The sequence below is a fragment of the Wickerhamomyces anomalus genome, assembly GCF_001661255.1.
Source record: "Wickerhamomyces anomalus NRRL Y-366-8 unplaced genomic scaffold WICANscaffold_2, whole genome shotgun sequence".
NCBI classification, from domain to species: domain Eukaryota; kingdom Fungi; phylum Ascomycota; class Saccharomycetes; order Phaffomycetales; family Wickerhamomycetaceae; genus Hansenula; species Hansenula anomala.
The window spans coordinates 449,693-475,034 of NW_017567111.1; the positions used below are offsets into that span (position 1 = coordinate 449,693).

At 35.5% G+C, this 25,342-nt stretch overlaps 11 protein-coding genes and 1 non-coding gene across 12 annotated transcripts; 8 read left to right on the forward strand and 4 right to left on the reverse strand.

Moving 5' to 3' along the window:
• Positions 1 to 327: 327 nt before the first annotated feature.
• Positions 328 to 780, forward strand: WICANDRAFT_83071 (hydroxyisourate hydrolase; the record flags this gene model as incomplete). Its single annotated transcript, XM_019185484.1, has 2 exons — positions 328 to 625; positions 653 to 780. 2 exons carry the CDS (start codon positions 328 to 330, stop codon positions 778 to 780), a joined length of 426 nt encoding a protein of 141 aa, XP_019039943.1.
• A 454-nt stretch (positions 781 to 1,234) lies between these two features.
• MSS4 (1-phosphatidylinositol-4-phosphate 5-kinase) lies at positions 1,235 to 3,959 on the forward strand. Its single transcript, XM_019186200.1, has one exon. The coding sequence runs from the start codon at positions 1,536 to 1,538 to the stop codon at positions 3,498 to 3,500; it is 1,965 nt and encodes a 654-aa protein (XP_019039944.1). The 5' UTR covers positions 1,235 to 1,535; the 3' UTR covers positions 3,501 to 3,959.
• Positions 3,960 to 4,289: 330 nt separating this feature from the next.
• Positions 4,290 to 6,624, forward strand: WICANDRAFT_51390 (SDR family oxidoreductase; the record flags this gene model as incomplete). The annotated part of the gene is made up of 2 exons (XM_019182667.1): positions 4,290 to 4,660; positions 6,077 to 6,624. 2 exons carry the CDS (start codon positions 4,290 to 4,292, stop codon positions 6,594 to 6,596), a joined length of 891 nt encoding a protein of 296 aa, XP_019039945.1. The 3' UTR covers positions 6,597 to 6,624.
• Positions 6,625 to 7,326: 702 nt separating this feature from the next.
• Positions 7,327 to 8,244, forward strand: WICANDRAFT_77413 (SDR family oxidoreductase; the record flags this gene model as incomplete). The annotated part of the gene is made up of 1 exon (XM_019184553.1): positions 7,327 to 8,244. One exon carries the CDS (start codon positions 7,327 to 7,329, stop codon positions 8,242 to 8,244), a length of 918 nt encoding a protein of 305 aa, XP_019039946.1.
• A 304-nt stretch (positions 8,245 to 8,548) lies between these two features.
• SEC5 (exocyst subunit SEC5) lies at positions 8,549 to 11,062 on the forward strand (the record flags this gene model as incomplete). Its single annotated transcript, XM_019183154.1, has 1 exon — positions 8,549 to 11,062. One exon carries the CDS (start codon positions 8,549 to 8,551, stop codon positions 11,060 to 11,062), a length of 2,514 nt encoding a protein of 837 aa, XP_019039947.1.
• Positions 11,063 to 11,215: 153 nt separating this feature from the next.
• SMD3 (mRNA splicing protein SMD3) lies at positions 11,216 to 11,542 on the reverse strand (the record flags this gene model as incomplete). Its single annotated transcript, XM_019180850.1, has 2 exons — positions 11,216 to 11,379; positions 11,434 to 11,542. Coding segments are annotated over 2 exons (273 nt in total), but the record flags the coding sequence as incomplete, so codon positions are not given.
• A 223-nt stretch (positions 11,543 to 11,765) lies between these two features.
• Positions 11,766 to 14,633, forward strand: PEP3 (tethering complex subunit PEP3). Its single transcript, XM_019182668.1, has one exon. The coding sequence runs from the start codon at positions 11,812 to 11,814 to the stop codon at positions 14,623 to 14,625; it is 2,814 nt and encodes a 937-aa protein (XP_019039949.1). The 5' UTR covers positions 11,766 to 11,811; the 3' UTR covers positions 14,626 to 14,633.
• A 242-nt stretch (positions 14,634 to 14,875) lies between these two features.
• Positions 14,876 to 15,588, forward strand: TAF10 (Taf10p; the record flags this gene model as incomplete). Its single annotated transcript, XM_019183155.1, has 3 exons — positions 14,876 to 15,139; positions 15,199 to 15,263; positions 15,315 to 15,588. 3 exons carry the CDS (start codon positions 14,876 to 14,878, stop codon positions 15,586 to 15,588), a joined length of 603 nt encoding a protein of 200 aa, XP_019039950.1.
• A 206-nt stretch (positions 15,589 to 15,794) lies between these two features.
• WICANDRAFT_77418 (uncharacterized protein) lies at positions 15,795 to 18,191 on the reverse strand (the record flags this gene model as incomplete). Its single annotated transcript, XM_019184554.1, has 1 exon — positions 15,795 to 18,191. The coding sequence occupies one exon, from the start codon at positions 18,189 to 18,191 to the stop codon at positions 15,795 to 15,797; it is 2,397 nt and encodes a 798-aa protein (XP_019039951.1).
• A 1,871-nt stretch (positions 18,192 to 20,062) lies between these two features.
• Positions 20,063 to 22,654, reverse strand: CCM1 (Ccm1p; the record flags this gene model as incomplete). The annotated part of the gene is made up of 3 exons (XM_019184555.1): positions 20,063 to 22,237; positions 22,268 to 22,299; positions 22,507 to 22,654. The coding sequence occupies 3 exons, from the start codon at positions 22,652 to 22,654 to the stop codon at positions 20,063 to 20,065; spliced, it is 2,355 nt and encodes a 784-aa protein (XP_019039952.1).
• Positions 22,655 to 23,017: 363 nt separating this feature from the next.
• WICANDRAFT_28273 (mitogen-activated protein kinase) lies at positions 23,018 to 24,088 on the forward strand (the record flags this gene model as incomplete). Its single annotated transcript, XM_019181467.1, has 1 exon — positions 23,018 to 24,088. One exon carries the CDS (start codon positions 23,018 to 23,020, stop codon positions 24,086 to 24,088), a length of 1,071 nt encoding a protein of 356 aa, XP_019039953.1.
• A 183-nt stretch (positions 24,089 to 24,271) lies between these two features.
• WICANDRAFT_t50 lies at positions 24,272 to 24,345 on the reverse strand. The gene has a single exon. It is a non-coding gene; the product is annotated as a tRNA-Ile (tRNA).
• Positions 24,346 to 25,342: the final 997 nt, after the last annotated feature.

The following is a 25,342-nucleotide window of genomic DNA, read 5'->3' on the forward strand; positions in this document are numbered from 1 at the left end:
TTTTCCTGTGTGTTAGAATCTTTATAGACATGCCCAGCCCATATTTCTACCAAGTGGAAAGAGATATATTGTTTCCATAAGATTTTGAAAATTAAGCGACTTCTTTAGCTATAGAAACGTCGACCGTAGCTAGCTAGCTTCTTGGTTACAGATTCACAAATCAATTTCGCGACATCTTTTCGGTGCCAAAAATTTTCGGTCAAATACGTACTTTGTGAAGCTGATAAGATTTGATTTAAAAAGACTAGAGCATCTCAGTTTCAATAACTCACCGATAGCATTATCATAAAGCCCAATACCGAACAGCTATAAACCTAACTCAACAAAATGCCTCCAATCACTTGCCATATACTAGACACAACAAGAGGAAAGCCAGCTGCTGATGTTGTTGTTGCAATATATCGTATCTCAGAGTTACCAATGGAAAATTCAGATGAAATCACCATAACAGAGAACTTACCATTTGGTTTAGCAAAGACTAACAAAGATGGAAGAGTCAGTGAATGGATCTTCAACCCTAAAGACAACTTGGAATCATTAGGTATAAAAGGTCAAGAATGGAACACATTGAAACCGGGCATTTACAAAATTAGATTCCAAACTTCAAAGTATTTCAAACAATTGAGTGAAGATGATAAAACAAAAGGGATAGTAAGTGATGCACGTACGTTCTTCCCGTTTGTTGATATAATGTTCAATGTGAGTAATCCACCTGATGCTCATTATCACATTCCTTTGCTCTTAGCAAACCACAGTTACACAACTTATAGAGGAAGCTGAATAGATTTTTCCATTAAAATGAATATATGAAACATTTAACTTCATATTGACTAAACTGTACTCAATAGAAGCATGTGAGTGGTTTTTGATCGTGTAACATTAAGGTTCTCTGATAACCAGAAAGTTCAAAATCCAGGGCCTCTTGAATATTTAAATAGCTCATAATAAAGCTCCTCTTGACAACTATCGAGCCGTGTACGATGGCTTGAGCCTTGCTCTTCCTTCAAAATTTTGTCGTAGTAACGTTTTCATCTCAGCAACTTATCTGGCATTTTCTTTTTTGCGAACACCCCCTTGCAGCTGATGGGGAATGTTACCGCAACCCGTCTAGCCCTAGGCTGGCCTCTGCCTAGCGCTCTGCTTAAGTCCAGATACCGAGTTCTCCTTGCCCTGCCCGTGGCCGTAACGCGCCCAAATTGGACTTTCTTTGTGATTTTCTGTCCAAAAAAATTCAGTTTACACTTCATGAAATAAAGTACAGTTTTTTTCTGAAATCTTTATAAAAACAAACTTGAGCGGTTGCAGTCGTTGTTGAAGAAACTCGTTAAAGAGGTAGCTGAAGAGAAATCAATATCACACAGAGTGAGAAGCCTTGTGATACGCTTGCTACGCATACTGTTTTGTTGGTCTAGTTTGTTCTGTCACGGATCGTAACTGTCAAGCAGGTGGTGACCTTTTGCTCTCAAATCACTGTTTCAATAACAAGTGCAAAGAAGAAGAGACCTTATTATTCAAGCGCTACAAAGGGGACCGAGATGCTGGAACCGCAGATAGAGCAGGCTCAACAGCTTCCACAGTTGAAAGAGAAGAAAGTGCAGGAAGAGATAACCATACCCACATCAACATCATTAGAACTTCATAAAAATACAGCATCATCTCCTTCTACACCATTATCAAGAGTCGTTACAACTACTGATGATTCAATAATATTCACTAACCCAAGTTCAGGTGAAAGTGAAAACACTACAACATCTCACAGCAACAACATTCCAAATGGACAAAACCTTGCTATAGACTCAACAGAAACTCAAACACAACTTAATATACTTGGAAATGACAATGGATCAGATGGTGAATTGGAAAACTTTTATCCTGCTTCTGAAAATCCTCAACAAATACAGAATAATTACGAAGCGGATGAGATTAATGCAAATGAAAGCTCCAAACTATTACCTCCACAAGATCAAAATCCATCAGTGAATAGCTTTCATGATCAGCTGAATTCTTTTTCATTTGGAAATCGACCAGCTTCCTTTCATGAAAATGGATCATATATACAAGATGATGATGATGAGCAAGTGTTGTTGAATACCAACGTGAGAAGAGGTAGAGGTTCAAGGGCAACAGGAGTCGAACCTATAGATCCAAGCTCTATTAGAAATAGAAACTCTACATTCACTGCAAATTCAAAGAACCAGAATGCTGATAGTGCTACAATGGAGATTGAAAGAATGAGAAACTCAATTTTATTGAAGAGGGAAAATAAAAAGAGACAGAAAACTGTGCTAGATGATGATAAAGTATTGGTTGGAAATAAAGTTGGTGAAGGTCATGTGAATTACGTTATTGCCTACAACATGTTGACTGGTATACGTGTGGCAGTTTCCAGATGCTCAGGTATAATGCAACCTATAACAGATCAAGATTTTAGATCAAGCAAAAAATTGGTATTTGATGTTTCTGGTAATGAATTAACACCTTCTTCCAAATATGATTTTAAATTCAAAGATTATTGTCCAACAGTTTTTCGTGAATTGAGAATGTTTTTCGGTTTAGATCCCGCTGACTATCTTGTTTCATTAACATCAAAATATATTCTATCGGAACTAAATTCTCCAGGTAAGAGTGGATCATTTTTTTATTTCTCAAGAGATTATCGTTTCATTATCAAAACAATACATCCAGCTGAACATCGTCACTTGAGAAGAATTTTGAAAGATTACTATAACCATGTCAAAAATAATCCAAATACATTGATAAGTCAGTTTTATGGACTGCATAGAGTTAAAATGCCAATCAATTATGAGAATTTGAAAAGAAGAAAAATATACTTTATCGTGATGAATAATTTATTCCCACCACACAGAGATATTCATAGAACTTATGATTTGAAAGGTTCCACTTTGGGGAGATTCACACCAAATGATTACCCAGCACATCGTGTTTTAAAAGATTTGAACTGGATTCAAAATCAAGAAACTATCAATTTTGGCCCAGTAAGGCATAAACTGTTCATTGACCAATTGAATAGAGATGTTAAATTATTGATAAAACTGAACATTATGGATTATTCATTTTTAATTGGGTTCCATGACTTGAAGAAAGGGAATAAAGAAGAAATTTTACAACAAAAAAAATTATCTATTTTTTCTCCAGCTTCATCCAATCTAGAGGATCTTAGAAAGACAAATCCAAAACTGTTGAACAGATATAATGATTTACCATCTATCGATTTCAAGAACGGGAACATCTTTTATTCTAATAATGGTGGAGTTGGCTCTACGGATGCAAATGATGAAGAAGGTGAATTCATTTATTACTTGGGTATAATTGACTGTTTGACTAATTATTCAATCATAAAGAGATTGGAGACTTTTTGGAGATCTTTAACTAATGATAGAAAAATCATCAGTGCAGTTCCACCAAGAGAGTATGGTGAAAGATTTTTAAAGTTCATTACACATTCAGTTAATGAAAATACTCTTGAGAAAAAAGATTGAGCTAATGATTTACCACAAAGTTGATCTTTTTACTTTTTATATTCATGAGATTGATTTACGTTTTGTTTATTCTTGGTATGGTTATATTATGGCGTTCTTTCCCTTTCATCACCGCTTCCAGTTATCTGGGTTTGCCTGTGATTGTTTCTTATCCATTTCACTATTTGCATATTGTTATCAGATTTGTTGAATCTAAGGGACTATTATAATTTCTTACAAGTGGTACTAGAAGTTTAATTAAAAGATGTATGACCTGATTGTGTATTATATATCACAGTTTTATGAACAGGTTGATTTATGATTTGACAATTGTTATACTATGTAGATCCACACTCGGTTAAATGAAAACCATCACGGTTAATTAAATTCTCGCTACTTTTAAAAAACATACAATTAAAATAACATCGACCACTCACCAACCTACCAATCACGACCCACTACTACATTCAGTTACTGTAACTAATTATGCTTGAAGTATGATATCAGAAAACACCCATGTATGTGATCGATTATGATAATTTTGGTTGTATAACGGAATTAGTCCAATTAATCGGAAGTTGGAATTATAAGGAACTGAATACTACAATAAGTCAACTACTTCCTTTAAAAGCTGTTGATGGATGACAAACTACAATTTACAACGGGACCTGCTATAACAATGATTTTCAAGGTGTTTTTAATAGTCAGGCTTTGGGATATATAAAGGTTGTTGAATTCCCTTCTCTCTGATGTTTTAAAATCGAGTAATCAATTAATTTGGTGAAAAACAAACTCGTCAATATATCAACAATGAAATTTTTTGTTACAGGTGCTACAGGCTTCATAGGTTCAGCTTTAGTCGAAGAACTGATCAATCATGGCCATCGAGTTGTCGGTTTAGCAAGATCAGAAAGTGCTGTTGAAAAAATCTTAAAAACAGGTTCTCAAGTTATTAAAGGAGATCTACAAGATCTAGAAGCTTTGAAAAAAGGTGTTAGAGAATCAGACGGTGTTATTCATTTGGGTTTCATCCATGATTTTGATAATTTTGATCGTAGTTGTGAGATTGATTTTGAAGCTACAAAGGCAATGATTTCTGAATTGAAAGGTACTCAAAAACCTTTTGTTTGGCCAAATGGGTTATTAGGATTCAGAACACCAATTGGAACAAAGACATATGAGTCTGATATGCCAGATCTCAGTAAGCCTAACAAGAGATTGACTACTGAAGCTTATGTCTTGGATGAGAGCAAAGATGGTTCTGTGAAAGCCATGGTTGCAAGACTTGCCCCAACTGTTCATGATGCGAATGATAAAGGTTTCATCAATATCTTGATCAATATTGCTAAAAGTAAAGGGGTGTCTAATTACATTGGTGAAGGGAAGAATGTTTGGTCAGCTGTTCATAGAAAAGATGCTGCTGTTGCATTGAGATTAGCTGCTGAGAAAGGTGTTGCTGGTACGGCTTACCATATTAGTGCTGAGGATGGTATTGAAACCAAAGCAATAGCTGAAGCTTTTGCAAAGAAGTACAATTTGCCATTGAAGTCAGTTACACAATCAGAAGCTTTCAAGGAATTTGGTGGATTCTTTGGATTTGCGTTTGGTGCTAATATGTACCCTTCAACAGAGAAGGCAAGAGCTTTAGGCTGGGTCCCTACACAAATTGGATTACTACAAGATATTGCTGAAAACTATTAGTAGTCGATGGTTTAGGCATTTGTTGTATTCACAATTATTTAAAGGTGTCTGTTTTAACATCAATACATTGTAATCAATAAATTGTAACTGGATCTTCTGTAGACTTCACTCGATATTTCTCGGCCGGAACAACACAAGTTCCAAGATTCCGTACAATAAACTGTCTATGAGTAGAGAGTATAGAGTTCAATTAATAATCAGCACACAAGCTGATGCAGATAGCCATTTCTAGACAAAGAGTTGTACATTGTGCTGTGATTTCCAGCTCTGGGGTGATTGTAATTAGTTTTGGTAGCTACGGCTTTTTTCGCACGAGAACGCGCGAAGTCCAAAAGTTGCTGAATAATTGCCTGCTCAACAAAGAATAACGTTAATGTAATATGATTGTGTATATAAGGGTCCTAAAACCCATCTAGAAAATTGAACAATGCTATATCCTAGTCATAATATACCATTCCAAACATTTTAGGAAAACAAAAAACCACACACAAAGTGTATGAAACAGATTTAAAGATGACAAAATATTTTATCACAGGTGCTACAGGGTTCATTGGAACCGTTTTAGTTAAACAGCTAATTGATAATGGTGATATTGTTGTCGGATTAGCAAGATCAGACAAGTCAGCTGAACAATTGACCAAAGCTGGTGCTCAATTCATTAAAGGTGATTTAGAGGATTTGGAAGCGTTGGAAAAAGGTGCTAAAGAAGCTGATGGTGTTATTCACTTGGGTTTCATTCATGATTTCGATAATTTTGCTCACTGCTGTGAGGTTGATAGTGCAGCTATCAAGGCAATGATTGGTGCATTGAAAGGTACCAATAAACCATTTATTTCTGTTACTGGTCTTTTGACAATGTCAACCCCAATTGGTAGTGATAAAAAGAACTTGGAAAGTGATCGTCCTAGTTTGGAACCAAGTGGATTTGTTCAAAGAGCTATCAATGAAGTTTACGTTTTAGATGCTGCTAGTCAAGGTGTTAGATCATCTGTTGTTAGATTGGCCCCAACTGTTCACGGTGCTGGTGACCATGCATTCATTCCAGCTTTGATAGGCATCGCAAAAGGAAAAGGTGTATCTTATTACATTGAGGAAGGTAAAAACACATGGCCTGCGGTTCACAGAGATGATGCTGCCACCTTGATCAGATTGGTAGTTGAGAAGGCTCCAGCTGGTACAGCTTATCATGCTTCCCAAGAAGAAGTTCCAAGCAAGGATATTGCTGAAACAATTGGAAAAACATTTAGTCTCCCAGTCAAGTCAATTTCGTCTCAAGACGCTCTTAAGGAGATGGGATTCTTTGGCTTCGCATTTGGTGTTAATAGTAATCCATCAACTGAGAAAGCTAGAGCTTTAGGATGGGTTCCAAAAGAAATTGGTCTTTTAGAAGATATTGAGAAAAATTATACTAGTTAATAATTGAATGAGTTGGTAACGCTGCAGTACCAATGGAATGTTTAAGCTAATAAACAAAATTATCGTTACTTATATACTTTACCGTACTAATTCAAAAGTCTACGTACCACAGTACCACATAAGTACTAGTAATTGAAGCAGCTCGTTATCGGTATTCGGAATCGTTAATTGTATAAGCATTCGGGATTTCGAGACACTTTTTTACAATCCAAAGCGAAAGACACATTTTGGTTTTTGCAAGTAAATTGATCAATCTCGGACGGGATAAAGAGTTTCTGTGAGCTCCTTTAGTGTAATAGCCAAGCTCCATTAGCCACTGGACTCTTTATGGGTTCAAACATGTTCATTTTGAGCCTCTATCGTTTCGATCACTTCTGTAATGGTCTCTCGCAGTTAACGGAAAAGCCTAAAGCCACTTCCACTTTGGTGCGTGAAGGCCGTCTTTTACGTTTTGGGACAGCCAACGTCCGCTAACGACGCGTAAATCCAAAGGGTGCGGTTGCGGGTTTCAACTTTTGATGTCTTGAAAATAAGCATATGAGAGCTCTTTGTTTATCGAAAATAACAGAGCATTTACTATAAATTGAGGATGGTTTCAATGGAATTGCTCAGGTTTTAGTCGAGGTCTTGGAAGTAAGCCATCACAGCTACAGAGGATATTCAATTAGGCAAACTAATTGCACACCCTTACACACAATAGTATTAAATTCAGACCAATCATTTATCAATCATGAAACTATTTGTTACTGGAGGTACAGGATTTATTGGCTCAGCTGTTGTTGATGAGTTAATCCAACATGACCATCAAGTTGTTGGATTAGCAAGATCAGACAAGTCTGCCTCCCAATTGGAAAAAGCTGGTGCTGAGGTTATTAGAGGTGACTTGGAAAACTTAGAAGCATTGAAAAGGGGATCTAGAGAATCTGATGGTGTTATACATCTTGGATTCATCCATGACTTTGCAAACTATAGTCATTGTTGCAAAATCGATGGAATCGCAATTGATGCCATTATTTCAGAATTGGAAGGAACTAACAAACCATTTGTTAGTGCTGCTGTGTTTTCTGGTGTTTTGAATGGTGCTGGGAAGATCATTTATGAAACAGATAAGCCAGTGGTTGATACAAGTTCAGATGATTCTTTAAGAACTGCTAATGAAATTAAAATCTTGGAATCTCATAAAAAGGAAATCAGGTCTATGGTTATAAGATTACCACCTACTGTTCATGGCGCAAATGATCATGGTGCAGGAGATCAAGCGTTCATTCCTGAATTGATTAAGACTTCTAAGGAGAAGAAGTTTTCTTATTTTATCGGTGATGGTAAAAACATCTGGTCTGCAATCCACAGAAACGATGCTGCGGTTCTATTTAGATTAGCTGTTGAAAAAGGGCTAGCTGGCAGAGCTTACCATGCTGTTCATGAAAACATTGAGACTAAGAAGATTGCAGAAGCTATTGGAAGACTTAATAATGTCCCTGTTAAATCAGGCGAATCTTCAATGGTTATCAAAGAGCTCGGATTTGTTGGTGGAGTATTTGCAATGGATGTGAATGCTTCTGTTGAGATAACAAAGAAAGATTTAGGGCCTTGGGAACCTAAAGAGATTGGTCTTTTAGAGGATATTGAAAAGAATTACGCCTTGTGAGTTTCATTTTTCACTTTATTAAATTTTGGATTTGACGAGACCACTTGACTGGTGATATGTAGTACAGCTCTATACTTTATTGACAATTATGGATAACATCTCTCAAGGATACCATGATGTTTAAGTTGTGCTACTAATATTTCTAGACTGTGTATGACATAATCTGGACCTTCGCGAGTCGTGATCTCGATCAACTTGGAACTTCAAAATCCATAAAGACCACGATAACTCAAAACCAAAACAAAGCTAGAAAAAACAGCAAGAAGGAAGCTGTTGCGGTTTATGGAGCTTCACCAAGGGTATTATGGAGGAAGAAATATTGAAGGCTTATCAATTGAAGACATTGAATCCCCAGTCATGGGAAGAAGATTCAGATGAAATAAACCCGACAAACCCAATAACAGATAAAGATTTCAATGATGGAGACAGTTATGCTTTGCTGCTGAGCATAGTCAATAAAGACTCAGATCTGCAAGAAGTTCATAATGCGCTTGATCCGCTAAACCCTCATGTAACAATTCAACAGGTTGCTCGTGAAAGAAATTTAAATGGCAATGATATATCCAAGTTTTCCATAAATAGTAAACAATTCAATTCAAAGCAGTTTTTGAAATTCATCCATAAGGATGATTCATTCAGTCAATTGTCTGAAAGCTTGAATATTTTGGAAGGTTCAATAGTTGAGAGAAATAAAGAATTGAGATTATTGGTTGAGAGAGAATTTCTCAGGTTTGTTAGATCAAAATCTTCATTAGATGGTATTTTATCACAATTTCAAAAAACTGGATTCAATGACGATGAAGTTGGACTAAAGAGCTTGAAAAGTAGTGTGAATGATGCCAATAAAGAAGCTACGTTGTTGATAAAACCAATATTACAGAAAAAGCAGAGAGAGCAAAAGTTAAAACAGGCTCTGGAGTATGTCGAGAAGAAAAAGCTCTTTTTTAATTTACCTAAATCATTTAAGAACTATATAAATGAAAATGATTATGACAACTTGATTCATGATTACAAGAATGCTAAACAATTGAAAGAAGATAATAATGACAAGATCATCAGCAGAATCTGGGAAGAATTAGAAATGATTATTGATACTTATAAGAAAACCTTGTGGCAATCCTTAACAAAAGATGAAAGTGATGATGATTTCTTGAAAAGTATAAAGAAGTTGATCGAATTAGATGTTATTGATAACCCTGTTTTGGAATGGATTGATCTAAAACTCAAGAAATTCATCAGTTTATTTAATGAAACTTTTGGAAAATATCATGAAAAGATTTTGAACGTCCAATTAAACATTTTATCAACAGTTGATGAACAAGATTTCACAAATTTTAAAAGTGCCCTAGAGAGTAACAGACCTTTGATTGATTCTGCGTTGATAATAGAAATGTGGTTAATGATTGTTAAGTTGATTGAAAAATTACAAGAACTTGTCACAAACTTCATCAAATTTTGGAATCACGTTGAACGCTTTTTAAATGGTACTTATCAACAAAGATTTGTTTCAAATTATATTGATCCCAACTCACCATACTTGAAGTTTGAAAAGTATGAAATTGAAGATGTGAAGAAGAAAGGAGAAACATTCATCGATCTATTGGTAAACAAATTGATTAGGTTTTTTAGCTCAACCCAAGATTCCTTGAAAACTCTTCACACTTCCAAGACTAATGAAAATGATGGTGCAACTGACAATTTTGGCTTCTTACCACCTTTCACAAATAGTTTAAGTGCTTTAAAGTATTTACCAAAAATTTACACATCAACATCAGAAATATTGAATAACTTGGGCCAATTGGCAATAACAGATAAGACTGTTCAGTCATTGAGAGATACTTCAGTGTTGCTAAGTGAACGTATCGTGGGATCTGTATGTGCAAGCTGGTTAAATGATTGTCGCTCGTTCCACAACTTGGAAAATTGGGAGAACTTGAACACTGGTGAAACATTAATCCCAAATTTAATTTATGATTATGAAGTCTATGTCATTAAAGGTCTTGGAAAATTGTTATTCAGCAAACTACCTGAAGCTAAAGTTGCCCAGATTGTCAAGTATCCTTCAAAGAAAATACTGACTGGGGTCCAGATTCAATTTCTACGCTCCTTCGATGTTTTATTAGAAAGTATGATTAAAAAAATCATTGAGGAAAATCAAAATCAAACTGTATCAAAAGATATAAAGAGTCATCATAAATTATTAACATTATCAAACATCAAAAAATTGAAAACGTCAGTGGTCCCATCCACTCTTGAAGAATTTGACAATACGTTTGATAGTAACCTTCATTCACAAAACTTGGAAATCTATGCAATTTTGGATAAAATGGAACTCACAATTTTTGATTCATACATCAATGAGCAGAGAAAACACCTTTCAAAGATTCTATTAACTGGTATTTCAAATACTCAATGGTCTTCAATCTCATCACCACCTTCAAAAGTCTCAAGTTTTATTTACGAAAGCATCCATTTGTTGATAGTGGTTTACACTAGTGTTTCTAAAGTTTCAGATAATCTGATTGGTAAAGTTCTTCAAGATTTGTTAGAATATACTTCTGTCAATCTTTTGAAGGATTTAAGAGAGGTTGGTGATTTCTCAATAGAAGGTCTAAGACAAGTTTCTTTAGATGTTGAGTTTTTGAAGAAATTAATTGGCAAATCTGCTTCACAGGCAACTGTCAACAATTTAAACTTGGTTTACAAAAATGTATTTGGACCAAGAGTTGACACAAAAACCATTTTGAATTCAATAACTCCATTATTGAATGATTCTCTTGATGGATCCAGAATTGAATTTAACATCTTCAACAACTGAGCTCTACATTGTTACATCTCAAAACAACATTTCATGACATTATTTTTTTCTTAACTCAAACTGTAGTATTACAAATTTAGAACCCAACTAATATACAAGCAAGCATTTTCTCCCTTTCTACCTTCTCTTTGGACCACGAATTGGTGGAGGTGGTTTAACATGATTTGGATCAAACATTGGTGCGTTTCTCAACATATCTGGAACAACAAAGAATCTTATATTGGAACCTCTGATGAAAACATGATCTAGATGTGTAACTTGGCCTTCTCTTGATGTTAATGTGATGTCACTCAATTGGACGTTCATATTATCCTCAGCTGGTCAAACTTGTTAGTGTACATCTTGGATTTTGGCAAAACAAAAATACTTACATTCAATCAACTTTCCACGGTACGTTTCACCCGAGTTCAGTTCAAGGGATACTATGTGACCCTGAGCTTCATTGAGAAGCTTCACAGGAATACCAGCTGACATGTTTAATTGGTTGAGATTGGTTTAGCTGATGCTCAAGTTGTCTGTAATGATGGGTTTTGGTGTCTTTAGATTTGAACTTTTTCATATAAAAATCTAGACTTCCCAAAATAGAAGGTAAAAAGTATTTGAGATGTACTGACACGTTACACCTTGACAGCACCCTCTAATATTGGAAAGCAGAAAAACAAAGCCAGCTTCAAAACAATCGGAATCTGGAGGCAATTACAACGCAAGAAAAGAAAAGAACAGAGCATTAATTGGTGGCGGGGAGCAATATGTCTGATGATGGAAGCATAGAATTGGGCGGATCCTCGATCTTCAACGTTGCACCAGTGCAGTTTCAAACGGAAATTAACAATATCAGCTCTTTACAAGTTTCTAATGATATTTTGGCTATTGGGTTTAAATCAGGAAAGATATTCAGAATTGATTTGAACAATCCGGCACATATTGATATAGCAGAGCTACCATATAGAAGGTCTATTTCAGAACTTGGCCAAATCGTTGATTTATATCAAGACCCAACAGGTAACCATATCATTGTCACAACAAGCAGGAATGAAAGTTTCTATATTCACAGACAATCATCAACTTTCAAATACTTGAACGATTTGAAGAATGTCAGAATAACTTCAGTTGGATGGAATACAGAAGCTGTTACTGAATCAAACACTGGTGCTTTTCTTATAGGAGATAAGACCGGTGGTGTCCATGAAGCATTCTTGGAGTATAATGAGCATACAGAAAAATATACAAAAAGAATTGACAAAAATGTGTATCAAACCCAAAGCTCAATTGATGGTATACAAATCAGCTATGATCAAGAGTCCAATGAAATCTTGTTACTCATTGTTTCAGGTGATGATATCTCATATTGGAACCATACAATAAGGCAAAAGTCAACTAAATATAATGATTTGTTTTTAGGTGCATATTTAAAGGCGAAGCCTATTGAGTCTGAGAAATATCAAGACCTAGGACAAATAAATGGTGACAAATTTTCAGCTAGAGGCTTAAGTTTTGGTTGGATAACATCAGCTGGTACTGTCTTTGGGGACATTTCAAAGAATAGAATAAAGTCTAAAAAGAATTTTGCCGAACTGAAATTTCTTATAAATCTTGAGCTCCCTGAATCCAATCACAAATTCAAGTCTATTGCATTAACAAAATATCATTTATTGTTGTTGAGAGGCCAAGAATTATTGGTTATTAATAAACTAAATGACAAATTGGTTTTCCATCAAATATTACCAGTATCCGAAGGGGAAAGGCTCATTGGAATTAGTGCTGATCATCTGAAATCAACTTATTGGATATACTCAAACTTGAATATCTATGAAATAACTGTCAGTGATGAGGAAAAAGATATATGGCGGGCAATGGTTGCAAATGGTAATTATGAAGATGCTTTAGCAGTCACAAGAGATGAGGAGGTCAAAGATGTGATTCACTCTAAACAGGGTGATTATTATTTCCAACAAGGTGAATATGAAAAGTCTGCAAAAAGCTATGCATTATCCAGCTTGGCGTTTGAAACTGTTGCATTATCCTTCTTGGAGAAGCAAGAGAGTGATGGATTGTTACAATACTTTATGAGCAAACTCTCAGTTATTAAATCAGATCCAAAATTCGACTTCAAAATGCAAGAGGTTATGTTATCATCGTGGATAGTTGAACTATTTATTGAGAAATTAAATGAGTTAGATGACTTACTAACAACTGAACAAGCTGATGGAATTGCTGCTACAACATCGCTTAAGACTCAAACTGAAAAAGCATTACAAGATTTTTTACTTGAGAATAAAGATGTATTGGTTAAAGCAACAATCTATGAGATTATTACATCACACAACAGAAGATCTGAACTGCTATATTATGCTAATCTGATTAATGATTTTGACTTTGTGCTTACTTACTGGATAAGACTTGAAAATTGGACAGAAGCATTAACGATACTGGAGAAAAACAATGATCCAAATGTTGTCTATAAATATTCTACGGTGCTTTTGGTTAATTCACCTGAAAAAACTGTTGATTCATGGTTGAGAATTTCAAGTTTGGATGCTTCAAAGTTACTACCAGCTATCTTAGCGTACAACAAAAACTCAAGAAAAGTTAAGTTCTCAAAGAATCAAGGTATAAGGTATTTGAAAACATACATCGTTGAAAATAAATGCAAAGAATCAATTGTTCATGATTCATTGTTATATTTGCTAATATCAAACGAAAGTGTGGAAGGTGAAGATATCATTTTACGATATTTGGAAGAATATTCGGGCCAAGTTTATTACAACTCTGATTTCATATTAAGACTATGTCTCAAGTTCAACAAAATAAAATCGGCAGTTTACGTTTATTCATTATTGAATTACTATGAGGATGCTGTAAATTTGGCATTGGATCATGACATGACTGATTTGGCAATGGTTGTTGCTGATAAGGCATCTGATGACAAAACAAGAAAATTTTTATGGCTCAAGATCTCAGAGAAGAAGATATCAAAAATCAGACCTTCAGAAAAGGATAGCATCAAAAAGGAAGTTAAGTTCTTGCTAGAGAAGTGCGAGCTGCTATCAATAAAAGACTTACTTCCACGTATCCCTGACTTTACAACTATTGATAATTTGAAAGATGAGATCTGCTCTGATTTGGAGAAATTCGGTACATTGATCAATAAACTTACCCTTGAAATGAATTCATCTGTGTCCATAAATGAAACTATCACAGAGGAAATTGCAAAGTATGGAGAAAAATCACAAATTATCAAATCGGGAGAGTCTTGCTCTATATGTGAATTCCTGTTAACCTCAAGAAAGTTTTTCATATTCCCTTGTAATCATGCATTCCATTCTGATTGTTTGATTAAAGAGATTCTCAAATCTAATGATTATGCCACTAAAAAGAGACTAGAATTTCTTCAAAAAAAGTATTTATCATCAAAACATGAGCAAGGTGTTAAATTTATCAATAGTCAAGAAGTTGATGCTTTACTCTCCAAAAGATGTCCATTGTGCAGTGATCTCAAGATTGAAACAATCGATGAACCGTTTTTAGACTCTAATAAGGCTACTAATGAGTGGGATATTTGATATTTGAATGATACATACTGAAGGTCTCCCTTGAACATATACTGTAGTACGTGCGCCTGTGTTAGTCAATAATGTTACTTAATAATGGTTTTGTTGACTAATTAAAAATGCATATGGGTTTTCGTGCTGTCAAATTGTCACGGGTTTTTCATTTTGAGCGAGTTGAACCAAAAAAACAACTACAAGCTTCAAGCTCATAGTGAAAGCACCTGTTCCACAGCAGATTTACTACAGCAAAAACCACATAAAAATGTCTGAAAATATACAGAACCCTACCAATGATGAGAATGAAATGGATGTTGATGTTCAAGATGACGAAGTTTTTAATGATAACACTGAAGGAAACGGAGCTCAAAATTCTGTAAACAATAATGGTGAAGGTGATGAAGAAGAAAAAGAAGATGGCGAAGGTGCATCAAAGCCAAATCTAACGGCGCCTGAATTACCAGAATTCACAAGAAAGGATAAAACATTGCATGAAATCTTGGAGATGATGGAAGATTATTATCCAATTGTAAGTTTTGCTATTATCTCATACAAAAGAGCGCGTGAATATTAACAAAATTCATCTAGATACCAGATGCTGTGACGGATTACTACCTTGCTAAAAATGGTCTAGATTGTGAAGATACAAGAATGTAAGTGTATTTCCATATCTTGAGAAGTGCTAGGTACTAACAAGATGATAGAAAGAGAATACTGGCACTAGCCACACAAAAATTCATATCAGATATAGCCACAGATGCCTATGAGTACTCCCGTATAAGATCTTCATCAGCTGTTTACAACTCAAGTAACCCTCAAGTCAGAGCAAAGGCATTGGTTGCTGGTAGTAGGGGTGAACAAACATCATCTTCAACTTCTGGTAATAGTTCGAAAAAAGTTGTGCTTACAATGGATGATCTCAGTAGTGCATTGGCTGAGTATGGGTTGAATGTCAACAGACCTGATTTTTATCGTTAATGTTATTTATATGTCTTGAAGATTCTTTAAACGTACATGTAGTTTCTAATAAATATTATAATATTATCATTAATAACGTGAGAAGAGAGCATATGTGACTAAAAACAATGACATAAAAAAAATTAGAAGTAAATTAGCAAAGGGAAGTTCCTCAAATGATAAATAATCATGAATTTATGGGCAAAAAAAAAAGGGAATTGACAAAATTATGCACGGAAGTAGTGAGTATTTCCTTTACTCATTTCATGAACGGTCATTGATCTCTTGAAATCGTTCAATTCATGACGAATTTGATGAATAAGTTGGGGACTCAATGAATAACTTGATAATGAACGTGAATGACGATTGTAAACGTATGAAGGGTATGTGTTGTTGACAAAAATTTGATTAGTGAAACCAACTTTTTTAGTGGATGGTGTTATTTCTAAAGATTTCTTCTTTAAGATTGAAGGTCTTGTTTGAATTAATGGGAATGGATCTTTTGGTTGATTTGAGTAGATAACTTCAAGGTTTGGCTGTTTAGAAACAAAAATTGTTGGAACTGACTGTGTAATAACATCGTCCAATTGTCTTGCTGATGATGAGCTGATTGATCTAATTGACTTCTTACGCTCAATGGATTTAGATCTCTGCAGCTTTCTTTGTGATTGTCCAAGATCAGTGGATGCCAAATCAGGAAATGGGGTTTCACCAAATTCAATAATCTTATCAATCAATTCCATATCATCAAATTGTATGATCTCATCTTCATCATCAACAGGAGCGGGAGTAAAAGCTTTCATATCAGTTTTCTGAGATTTTGGTTCTTCTTTCCTTTTCTTTTTCTCATCTGTAATCTTTTTATAAACTTGCTCAGATGGTTCATTTGTAGAAAGTCTTGAAAATAACTTGTCCAAAACTAGTTCACTTTTAAAATCACTCGAGTCTGAATCATGCTCTTCCTCTTCTGGTGTATTGACTTTAATGCCACCATCCTCATCACCATCAACAAATGAAAAAACGTCTGAGGTATCAACTTCTGGATTCAAAGTATGAGAAGTATTGACAACTGCAACTGATGGTGTAGTAACTGGCTTTACCGGTTGCGATTCCTTCACCACTTCATTTGGATGTGATCTTCTTGCTGGTGGATTGAAATGTGGTGTTTTCACTTCCACCTTCTCATCATTTTTTCTTTTAATGGATTTTGATTTCTTCTTATGATCAGAAGAAAAAACTTTTGAGAAAATCCTCTTTAATAATGACTGCTTTCTTTCAACTTTGGTATTTGGGTTGGCTGAAGAGACTTTGGATGCAAGTTTTGAAGTTAATGGTGTTTGAAGAACAACAGGTGCCGGTGATGATTTTACTTGAGTCTTTGGAACTGTTTGAAACTTGATCTCTGGAGCAGGTGATGAAGAAACAGGCGCTGAAACAGGCACCGGACTAGGCTTTGGTGGTTCTGCATCTTTAGATCCCTTCACACTTCCCAAATAAACGGGGTCTGGCTCTTTAGGATCAACATCTTCTTGTAAGTTTAAAGTTTCTTTAGAATTATTAACACTGTTTTCAATAGTTGTACTTTCAATAGGAGCTTGTGCCTCTAAAGTCTTTTGAGTTGATTCACTTGTAGGTGTAGAAGTTGTGGTCTTAACTTCTTGATCAATAACAGCGTGTTCTTCAATTTTTCCCAGATTATTAAGAGGTGTGACTTCAAAATGTTGCAAAGGTGGGGGCAATTGACTTAGATCAGCTTTGTTTGTAGTATGGATCGTCAAATCATCAATGGAAGAAGGTGGCGTACTTTCATTCACACTGCTATTAGTTCTTGATGTTCTTGATGGACTTGGGGAAGATGAATAACTATTACTTCCTGTTGTCAAAAGGGACAAATCCTGTTCTGCAGTTTGAACATTAGTTGCTGGAGGTGAAGTTGTTGGAGTTGTTATTGCAGTTGTAGGAGTGGCTGAAGATGAAATTGAATGTGCATGTTGCTGTGGAGGTCTAACGCTAGTGATGTGTTGTTGTGAGGCTGAAAAGGACAAAGGAGGTGAGACCAAAGAAGGTGAAGATTGTATACCTCCTTGAAAATGTTTAGCAGTTTGAAGCCTGTGTAGGGTTGCCAAACTTGTCTGTGATCCCCTTTGTTTATTTCTAGGTGTATAGACCTCACCATTTGGAAAGGTAAATGATGCTGTAGGTTTTGCGCTATGACGACGTTTTTGACCCATGTTTGAAGGTTGTGTATAAGATGAATGTTGTGTGTTGATTCCCACAACTCCATTCATTTGAATACTATTTGATTTCAGAGAGTTTCTTCTATATGCTGGAATATGATTCATGCTTGTTGAAGGTCTCAAATTTGGGTATAATTGTTGAGTTTGACTCTTTGGCATTGAAGGTCTTTGCCCATTCTGAATTGAGAACTGTGGTATTGAAGGCACACTAGAAGCTCTTGGTAGAGGTCTAGGTTGAATCACGTAGCCGTTTTGAACATTCGGGTGATATTGATAATGTTGTAGTTTCGATCTTGAAGGCTTAGTGAACCTGCTCTCCATGAACAACAGATCATTAGTTGAGTTACCACGCGGCACTGAATGGTTTGCAGTGCTTATGGTGGACATGTTGGAAGTGGAATTGTACGAATTGCAGCTTGTTAGCGAGTTTGACCTCTTGTTTGACATGTAAACATCATGGCGCTCATTTGACAAGGGTGATGATGGATTCATAACGATCTGTTGACTAGCAGGTGGATATTAGCGAATGAGATTAATTGATGATAGCTGAGCTAGAGAGCTTTTGATGCGGTGAGCTATGACTTGATCCTGATGGTATACTTTGTGAAATAATCAAACCAAAAATATTAACCCTTGCAATCCTTTCAAATTGGAATGTGACTGTGTGCCTATTTATAAAAAACAATGCATTAACAATAGCTGAAGCACCAAGTTGAAACTTTGATTGTAGAGGATGATTATTGTGCTAAATCTGGTCTTCAAAATGCTGAAATTTTTTAGAGATTTGTTTGTTATCTCTGTAACTGTTTATGATCCAAAATGAATGGCTTCTCTCTTCTCAATAGATGCAGCCAACAAAATAAATATAGCGAAGGGGATGAAGTGAATGAGCACTGGGAGTATAACGATGATGGTGATATACTAAATTTACCAGTGTAGAGTATTGAAATCAAGAGACAGGTACCTTTCAACGAAGTTTTTTTACCCTTATCCTTTCAATTCGACTATTTCTGGTTCAAAAAATTTTGGTTGAAGCTATTCTTTTTGTCCTAATTGAGTTTATTTTTAGCTGGCTAATTATGTCTGCCGGACAAAAATTAAAGCCGAGCCCAAGGCATACAATTGCACCTGGATTACTACTTTGGGTATTTTTGTGTCCCAAACCTGCTGTTTTTTCAAATAATGGCGCAAATCAAAGCAATGCGTTACCAGAACAACTGCTTGCCTCGTCCAAATCGGGACTGTCGCTGGACAAACATGGAAGAAGTTGAGATTTAGCAGTATAACGAGCAGCTTTTAGTTGTCTGCTGGAGAGCATTTAGTGAAACGCTGGCCAGTTATCTCGTTTATTGGAAGATTTTAAAGTCGAATCAGTGGGTGTTTCTCGCTTAAATCGTAGTGGAGTGTACAGGCTACAAGACGTAGTTGTGTATGAGTTTGTTGTATGGAATCAGCCTCTTTGATCTACTCCTTGTTCGACTGTATGGTCGTGTTTATGGTGAAACATAACGAATCTTTGGACATGGTTTACTTTACAAAGTCAACCAGGCTAGACAAGATTGAAGATAACTTAAGCTCAAAGCCAAAGCCAGACATGAGATTTTGGGTATAGCTTGCTGTCCAAATTAGGACAGAACCAAAGGCTGTGATGAATTTTGTTCACTTCTGCTGCTTGTTGAATGGTTCATGAAAAGGAACTTGAAGTCTGACAGAAGACTTCACTGGAAATCCTTATTCACTGTTCAGCACCTTCACGTAGGAACACCGACCATCAGTTGCTCGTAGAGTGTTGGTGCTTCTAGATCTAGGACGTTGATGTCTTTTTTGATAGAGTTTAAATTTTACTTTTCTCTCCACAAACTTAGATGCCAGTGACAGTTGGGCTCGCGAGATAGAGCGCTCAACAGATCAAACCATATGATTTGGTTGGATCTCTCTTGACACTTTGCGCAATTCAATGACACGTTTAAGCAGTTGTGCACATTGCTAACTATACAGGGTACCAAATTAGATAAAAATTCAAGATTCAAGCGCGTTCAAGAATCGATATCGTTGAAAATTCTATAGAAGTTAAAACGAAAAACATAATTAATTGTATATACAAAACTATCTATGCTAATTTTGGGGAAAAGTATGTGATCTCAAAACCCATCATGGTGCTTTCACTATGTACATGTCTATGCTGAAGAAGCTCCATTGATGAGTTTTGATTAGTTGTTTCATTAATTCTTCATTAAAAAAGCTGAAAAACATCAGCTTCAATGCTTATCTTTTGGCATTTCTGGTAAATCATAACCTTTTCTAGCGTTACAAATATCTTGGATCGCGATCATTGATCTATTATCACCAATTTCCGATAAAGCAGCGTATAGTGGTTTCAAAGTATAAAATTTCCAACCAAATTGGTATTTTGTTGAACGGACAATTTTGACTGCATCTTCTAATAAACCCATTTGAGTGAAAGTTAACACCATCTCTTTGGCAAATCTATAATCTTGTCTAGCCTTGTCAAAACTGTTTAAACTTTTAAACTTCTTCACCCTTCTATATTTGCCTCTTTCAATCCATGCCTTTTCACAAATATCCAAATCTCTAAATCTGTTACCTGCTGAAAGATACGTGATGTAAATTTCAGAGCTTCTCTCCATCTTCAGTTTCAAAGATTGTGACATTTTTATGGCTTCAGGTAAATCCTCTTCAACATGAACTAATTCATTGCTCTCGGGTTCAATATCTTCTTCGATTTCATATTCAAGGGACTGTTGAAACTCTTCTGCTGTTTCAAGATTTGAAAACTTGATCTCTGGACTAGGATATGTCAACTCTTCAAATCTTTTTAAAAATTCCTGTTTATCACCATGTTCAATTGGGATTCTCAAGAATGTAATCAAATTTGGTAAATTCAAAGTATTTCCCGGATCACTTAAAAGATGAAATGACCAAATTGCATTGGATTCTGCTATGATTTGCTTTGGGTGGATCAAAGTCTTTAAAGGCAAAAATGGAGGTGATTGATTTTTCTCTCTCGATTCAGTCAAATCAAAATCAACATCTTGATGCAAACCCAAGAAATCAACCAAATTTAAAGCATTTCTTCTGATGGCAACACCTTCTGGGAAATCAAGCATTGAAGGGCGATAACCTATTTTATAATCTCTATAAGCCATAAGCAAATAAACTAAAGCTTCATGGCCTGCAGTTGGAATTCTAACATCTTGTCTCATTTTGAAAATGGTAATGTACAACGCTCTTGCTAGTTCCAAATCACCATCTTTTGCAGCTAATCTCAGCATTGCTTCAAAAGTTCTCACATTTGGTGTTAATCTTCTTTCATTTATTTCATTGATAAATCTCCAGCCATGAACAAAAAATTCTTTATTCTTGGAACAACATCTAGCAAGGCAATTCAATGTAAATAGATTTGGGGACAATTTCGCATCTTCCAATTCTCGGTAAAGATCCAACGCCTTGTAAATATCATTATCGTTGGTTGCTAGTAAAATCATGCTATTGTACGCTTGGATATCTGGTTTAGTTTGAGTTGATCTGAACTTCATCATTTGGAAAATCTCTTGAGCTTGATTTGAATCCTTCATATTCACACATAAATTCAAAACGTTGGAGTAAATCACCAATCCTGGTTCAACTTTATTCTGATGCATTAAGTTCAAAGTTTGATTGATCTTCTTCAAGTTTTTATGTTTGGAGTAAACTTTGATCAAATATGAATACATATATTTTGAAGGTTTGACACCATCAGCTAATGCTTGTTTGTAAAAAGATTCCACCATAAAGAGCGATCCTAATTGTGCATATTGTTTCATGAAGAAATCATAGGCGAAGTTTTTGAAAGCAATACCATTCTCTTTCAACATTTCGTGGAGTAGTTCCAAAGAGCCTGAGCTTATCTTCCCCATGGCAATTTGTCCCATGAATTGATAAATATCCTTCTTTACCACACCTTGAAGTCCACCTTTATTTTTCGCTAGATCTAAAATAATAGCATCCCAGTTTGGCTTATCTTTATTAACAATGTGTACAACGTTATCACCAATTTTGTTCAACATAACCTGTGGTAACACAATACCTCTAGCAGGTTGATCAAATAGTGATACAGCAACATTATCTGTATTGGATTTTGAATCTGGAAGAAGTAAATTATCATTTGAGTCTCCCAGTATTTCATCATAAATCACATCTACATCACCGGAATCTTGTTCAATAGGTTTGGAAATGTCTTTGATCTGTTTTTCAGCCTCTGATTCTTTATTTTTCTTTATCTGAGCTTTCAAATTCATAGTAAACTCCTGCATCTCTTTGATCTTCAATTCCAACTCTCTAGATTGCTTAGCTAGTATCTGATCTGTATGAGTTGTAACTTCTTTATTCCTTTGTTTCCTCTCTACTACCTTTTTGGATGGATCTCTAGTTCTCTTTTTAGGTGGTAGAAATACTGTACGTACAGAGACGGTACTGGGCTGGGATACCCTTGGTGCTGAGGTACCATGTAGCAGTGTTGTTCTGTTGGCATACCGTATACTGGTTTTGAAGCCTATTATGCTCATAATCTTAACCCTCAAAGTAGTTGTGTGGCTAGAAAATGCTGTTTATTGTCTTTTGATCATATTTTTTTTTCACTTTTGACATTTTTTCCATAGTAAAAATTTTAGCTCATCGGATATATTTTGGATACGCGACACACCATAGTTAAGCTTTGCAAATTGTAACATTTGATGATTCAGTTGGTGGAAATGATGAGATCTGGTAAATATTCTTTGATTTAATTCATTTTGGCTTTCAATATCAGCAAACCAGTTCAACCATCCCCAATTTGCAGCTTCAAAGTTCATTGTTTTACGATGAAACAAAAAACCGTTTGAATCTGCGACGCCAACCAGTTTTATCTATATCTCCAAGGAAAAATTCAACGCCATAAACTTTTTGAGGCCATCTTTTAACATGAATAAGTACACACTTCTACAATCAATACGATACCAAACAAAATGAGGATATATTACTTGCGTACCAATCTCAGGTGGATCTCATTCATTCCAAAACCGTTGCTAGGGGCATCGAAGTTTTAGATTTGTATCATCATTCACACCGAGCTTATATATAAAATACACTTCAAATCTCAAGAAGAGCAATATCAAAAGGCTTCCAACTCAATCAAGTTAACTATCAACACACACATATATTATTTATTAGTCACCATGGGTCAAAAAAGAATAACATTCAACATCTCTACATCATTTGAAGTTCAACAGCTACTTGGAGAAGGTGCTTATGGTGTGGTTTGTCTAGCATTACATAAACCAACTGGAACAAAAGTCGCCATAAAAAAGATTCAACCGTTTGAAAGATCACTATTCTGCGTTAGAACACTAAGAGAAATCAAATTACTAAAGCATTTTAAGCATGAAAATATCATTTCGATATTTGATATTCAAAAACCTGGTTCATTTGAAGATTTTAAAGAAGTTTATATTATTCAAGAATTGATGCAAACAGATTTACATCGTGCAATTATTTCACAAAGGTTAACTGATGATCACGTTCAGTATTTCATTTATCAAATCCTTAGAGGCTTGAAAGCACTACATAGTGCAAATGTTATTCATAGAGATTTAAAACCATCTAATCTATTATTGAATGCTAATTGTGATTTGAAAATTTGCGATTTTGGTTTAGCTAGAATTGATGAACAAAAACAAGGAAACTATGCCAACTCCCCAGAGAATAAAGGCATTAGCATGATGACTGAATATGTTGCCACTAGATGGTATAGAGCACCTGAAATCATGCTAACAGCTTCCAAATATACAACAGCTATTGATGTTTGGTCTGTTGGATGTATACTAGCTGAATTGTTGATGGGTAATCCATTATTTCCAGGAAAGGATTATAGAGATCAATTGATTATGATTTTCAAAGTTTTGGGGACACCAACAGGTGAAGACTATCACAGTATCAGATCGAGAAGGGCAAAAGAATATATCAGATCATTACCATTTTATAAAAAAGTTCCTTTTCAAAAGATTTTACCATATGTTAACCCACTGGCAATTGATTTATTATCCAGAATGTTGACATTCAACCCATCCGAAAGAATCACAGTGGTAGAGGCGTTGGAACATCCATATTTGGCTACATATCATGACCCAACAGATGAGCCAGAAGCACCACCTATTCCACAAGAATTTTTCCACTTTGATAAGATGAAAGATCAATTATCTGTTTCTGAATTGAAAAAGATGTTGTATGATGAAATTATGAGTAGATAAGTAACCAAGAATTTGTTTATGTTCACGCCAATGCATTATAAAAAGATAAAACTTAACATGCCGTAGCTATAAAAAATTATAGAACAACGTAATGTTGATGAAATTATGTTTTGGACGTCTATAACTGTCAAACTCTTTCGTGTCAATTGAAAAATGAGTGTGCCCAAACCAAAAAATAAAGACTGGTCCCTAGCAGGATCGAACTGCTGATCTTGGCGTTATTAGCACCACGCCTTAACCAACTGGGCCAAGGGACCGCAACTTTGAAACCGGAAAGGCGCTGAATAATGTTGAGATATTGCGCTGACATAAGCATCAGGACACCAATTACTTCATTCGGTAGTTTTTTCATCTTTTTTTGATAGAAATTTTCTTTTTTTACGAAGTTTTTGACAGATCTGTGACTTTGTGGGATGGAAAATACTGCGCATACCTGAAAAGTTTTTGAAATTTGTTTCTTGTTCTAGTTTAGCCGAACCTTATAGCAAAAGAGATCAGTAATTTATTGATTTAGGGTATAGGCTATACATGACAATAGTCTGGCTATCTTTAATTAAAAGTATTTGCTCGTGGCCGGATGTGACTTTAGAAGCCCACAATTTCATGTTGAGCAGTTGGTTGATTGCTCATGAATAATAGACTGCTAGCTACAAATTTCACCGAACGGCTATAACTAATTACTTCATGAATTCTGTGCGTACTAGTAGTGAATCGTGATATCGAATATATTAGCTAGCTCATGAATTTAAGTGCAGGTGTTATATCTATGAATCATATTGTCGCATCTACTCGGCTTCATGTACAACTGGCCTTTAATAGTTAGCAGGTCACGTAGCTAGTGTCGTGAATATACCACGTCTGATCTAGAGGATAAGCACTATTTTAAGGCTTGATCTCGTTCTGATTATAATGATTAAGTTATTAAGCAATACTGCCGTACCAGTGTAAGTGCAAGCACTAGTGATATTTCAAAAGCTTTTCAAATCCCGGCTCTATTACCTCAGCTTGTAGCTTACTAGCTTGTGACCATCACACTCCCAGCTTCCCACGGGATAGCTTGTGGGAAAGATAGGACGCCAATAGAGTGAAGAGGTGAACTCTTTGTCTTGGAATAATTTGATTAGACTTCTTTTATGGAGTGATTAATCATCGGAATCAGGTCAGTGATTCAGGGCGCGCTTCAGTAGTTCTGGCCCTTGGACAACTGATACATATCCACGATAACAACAAATGAGCAATAATAAACTAAACGCA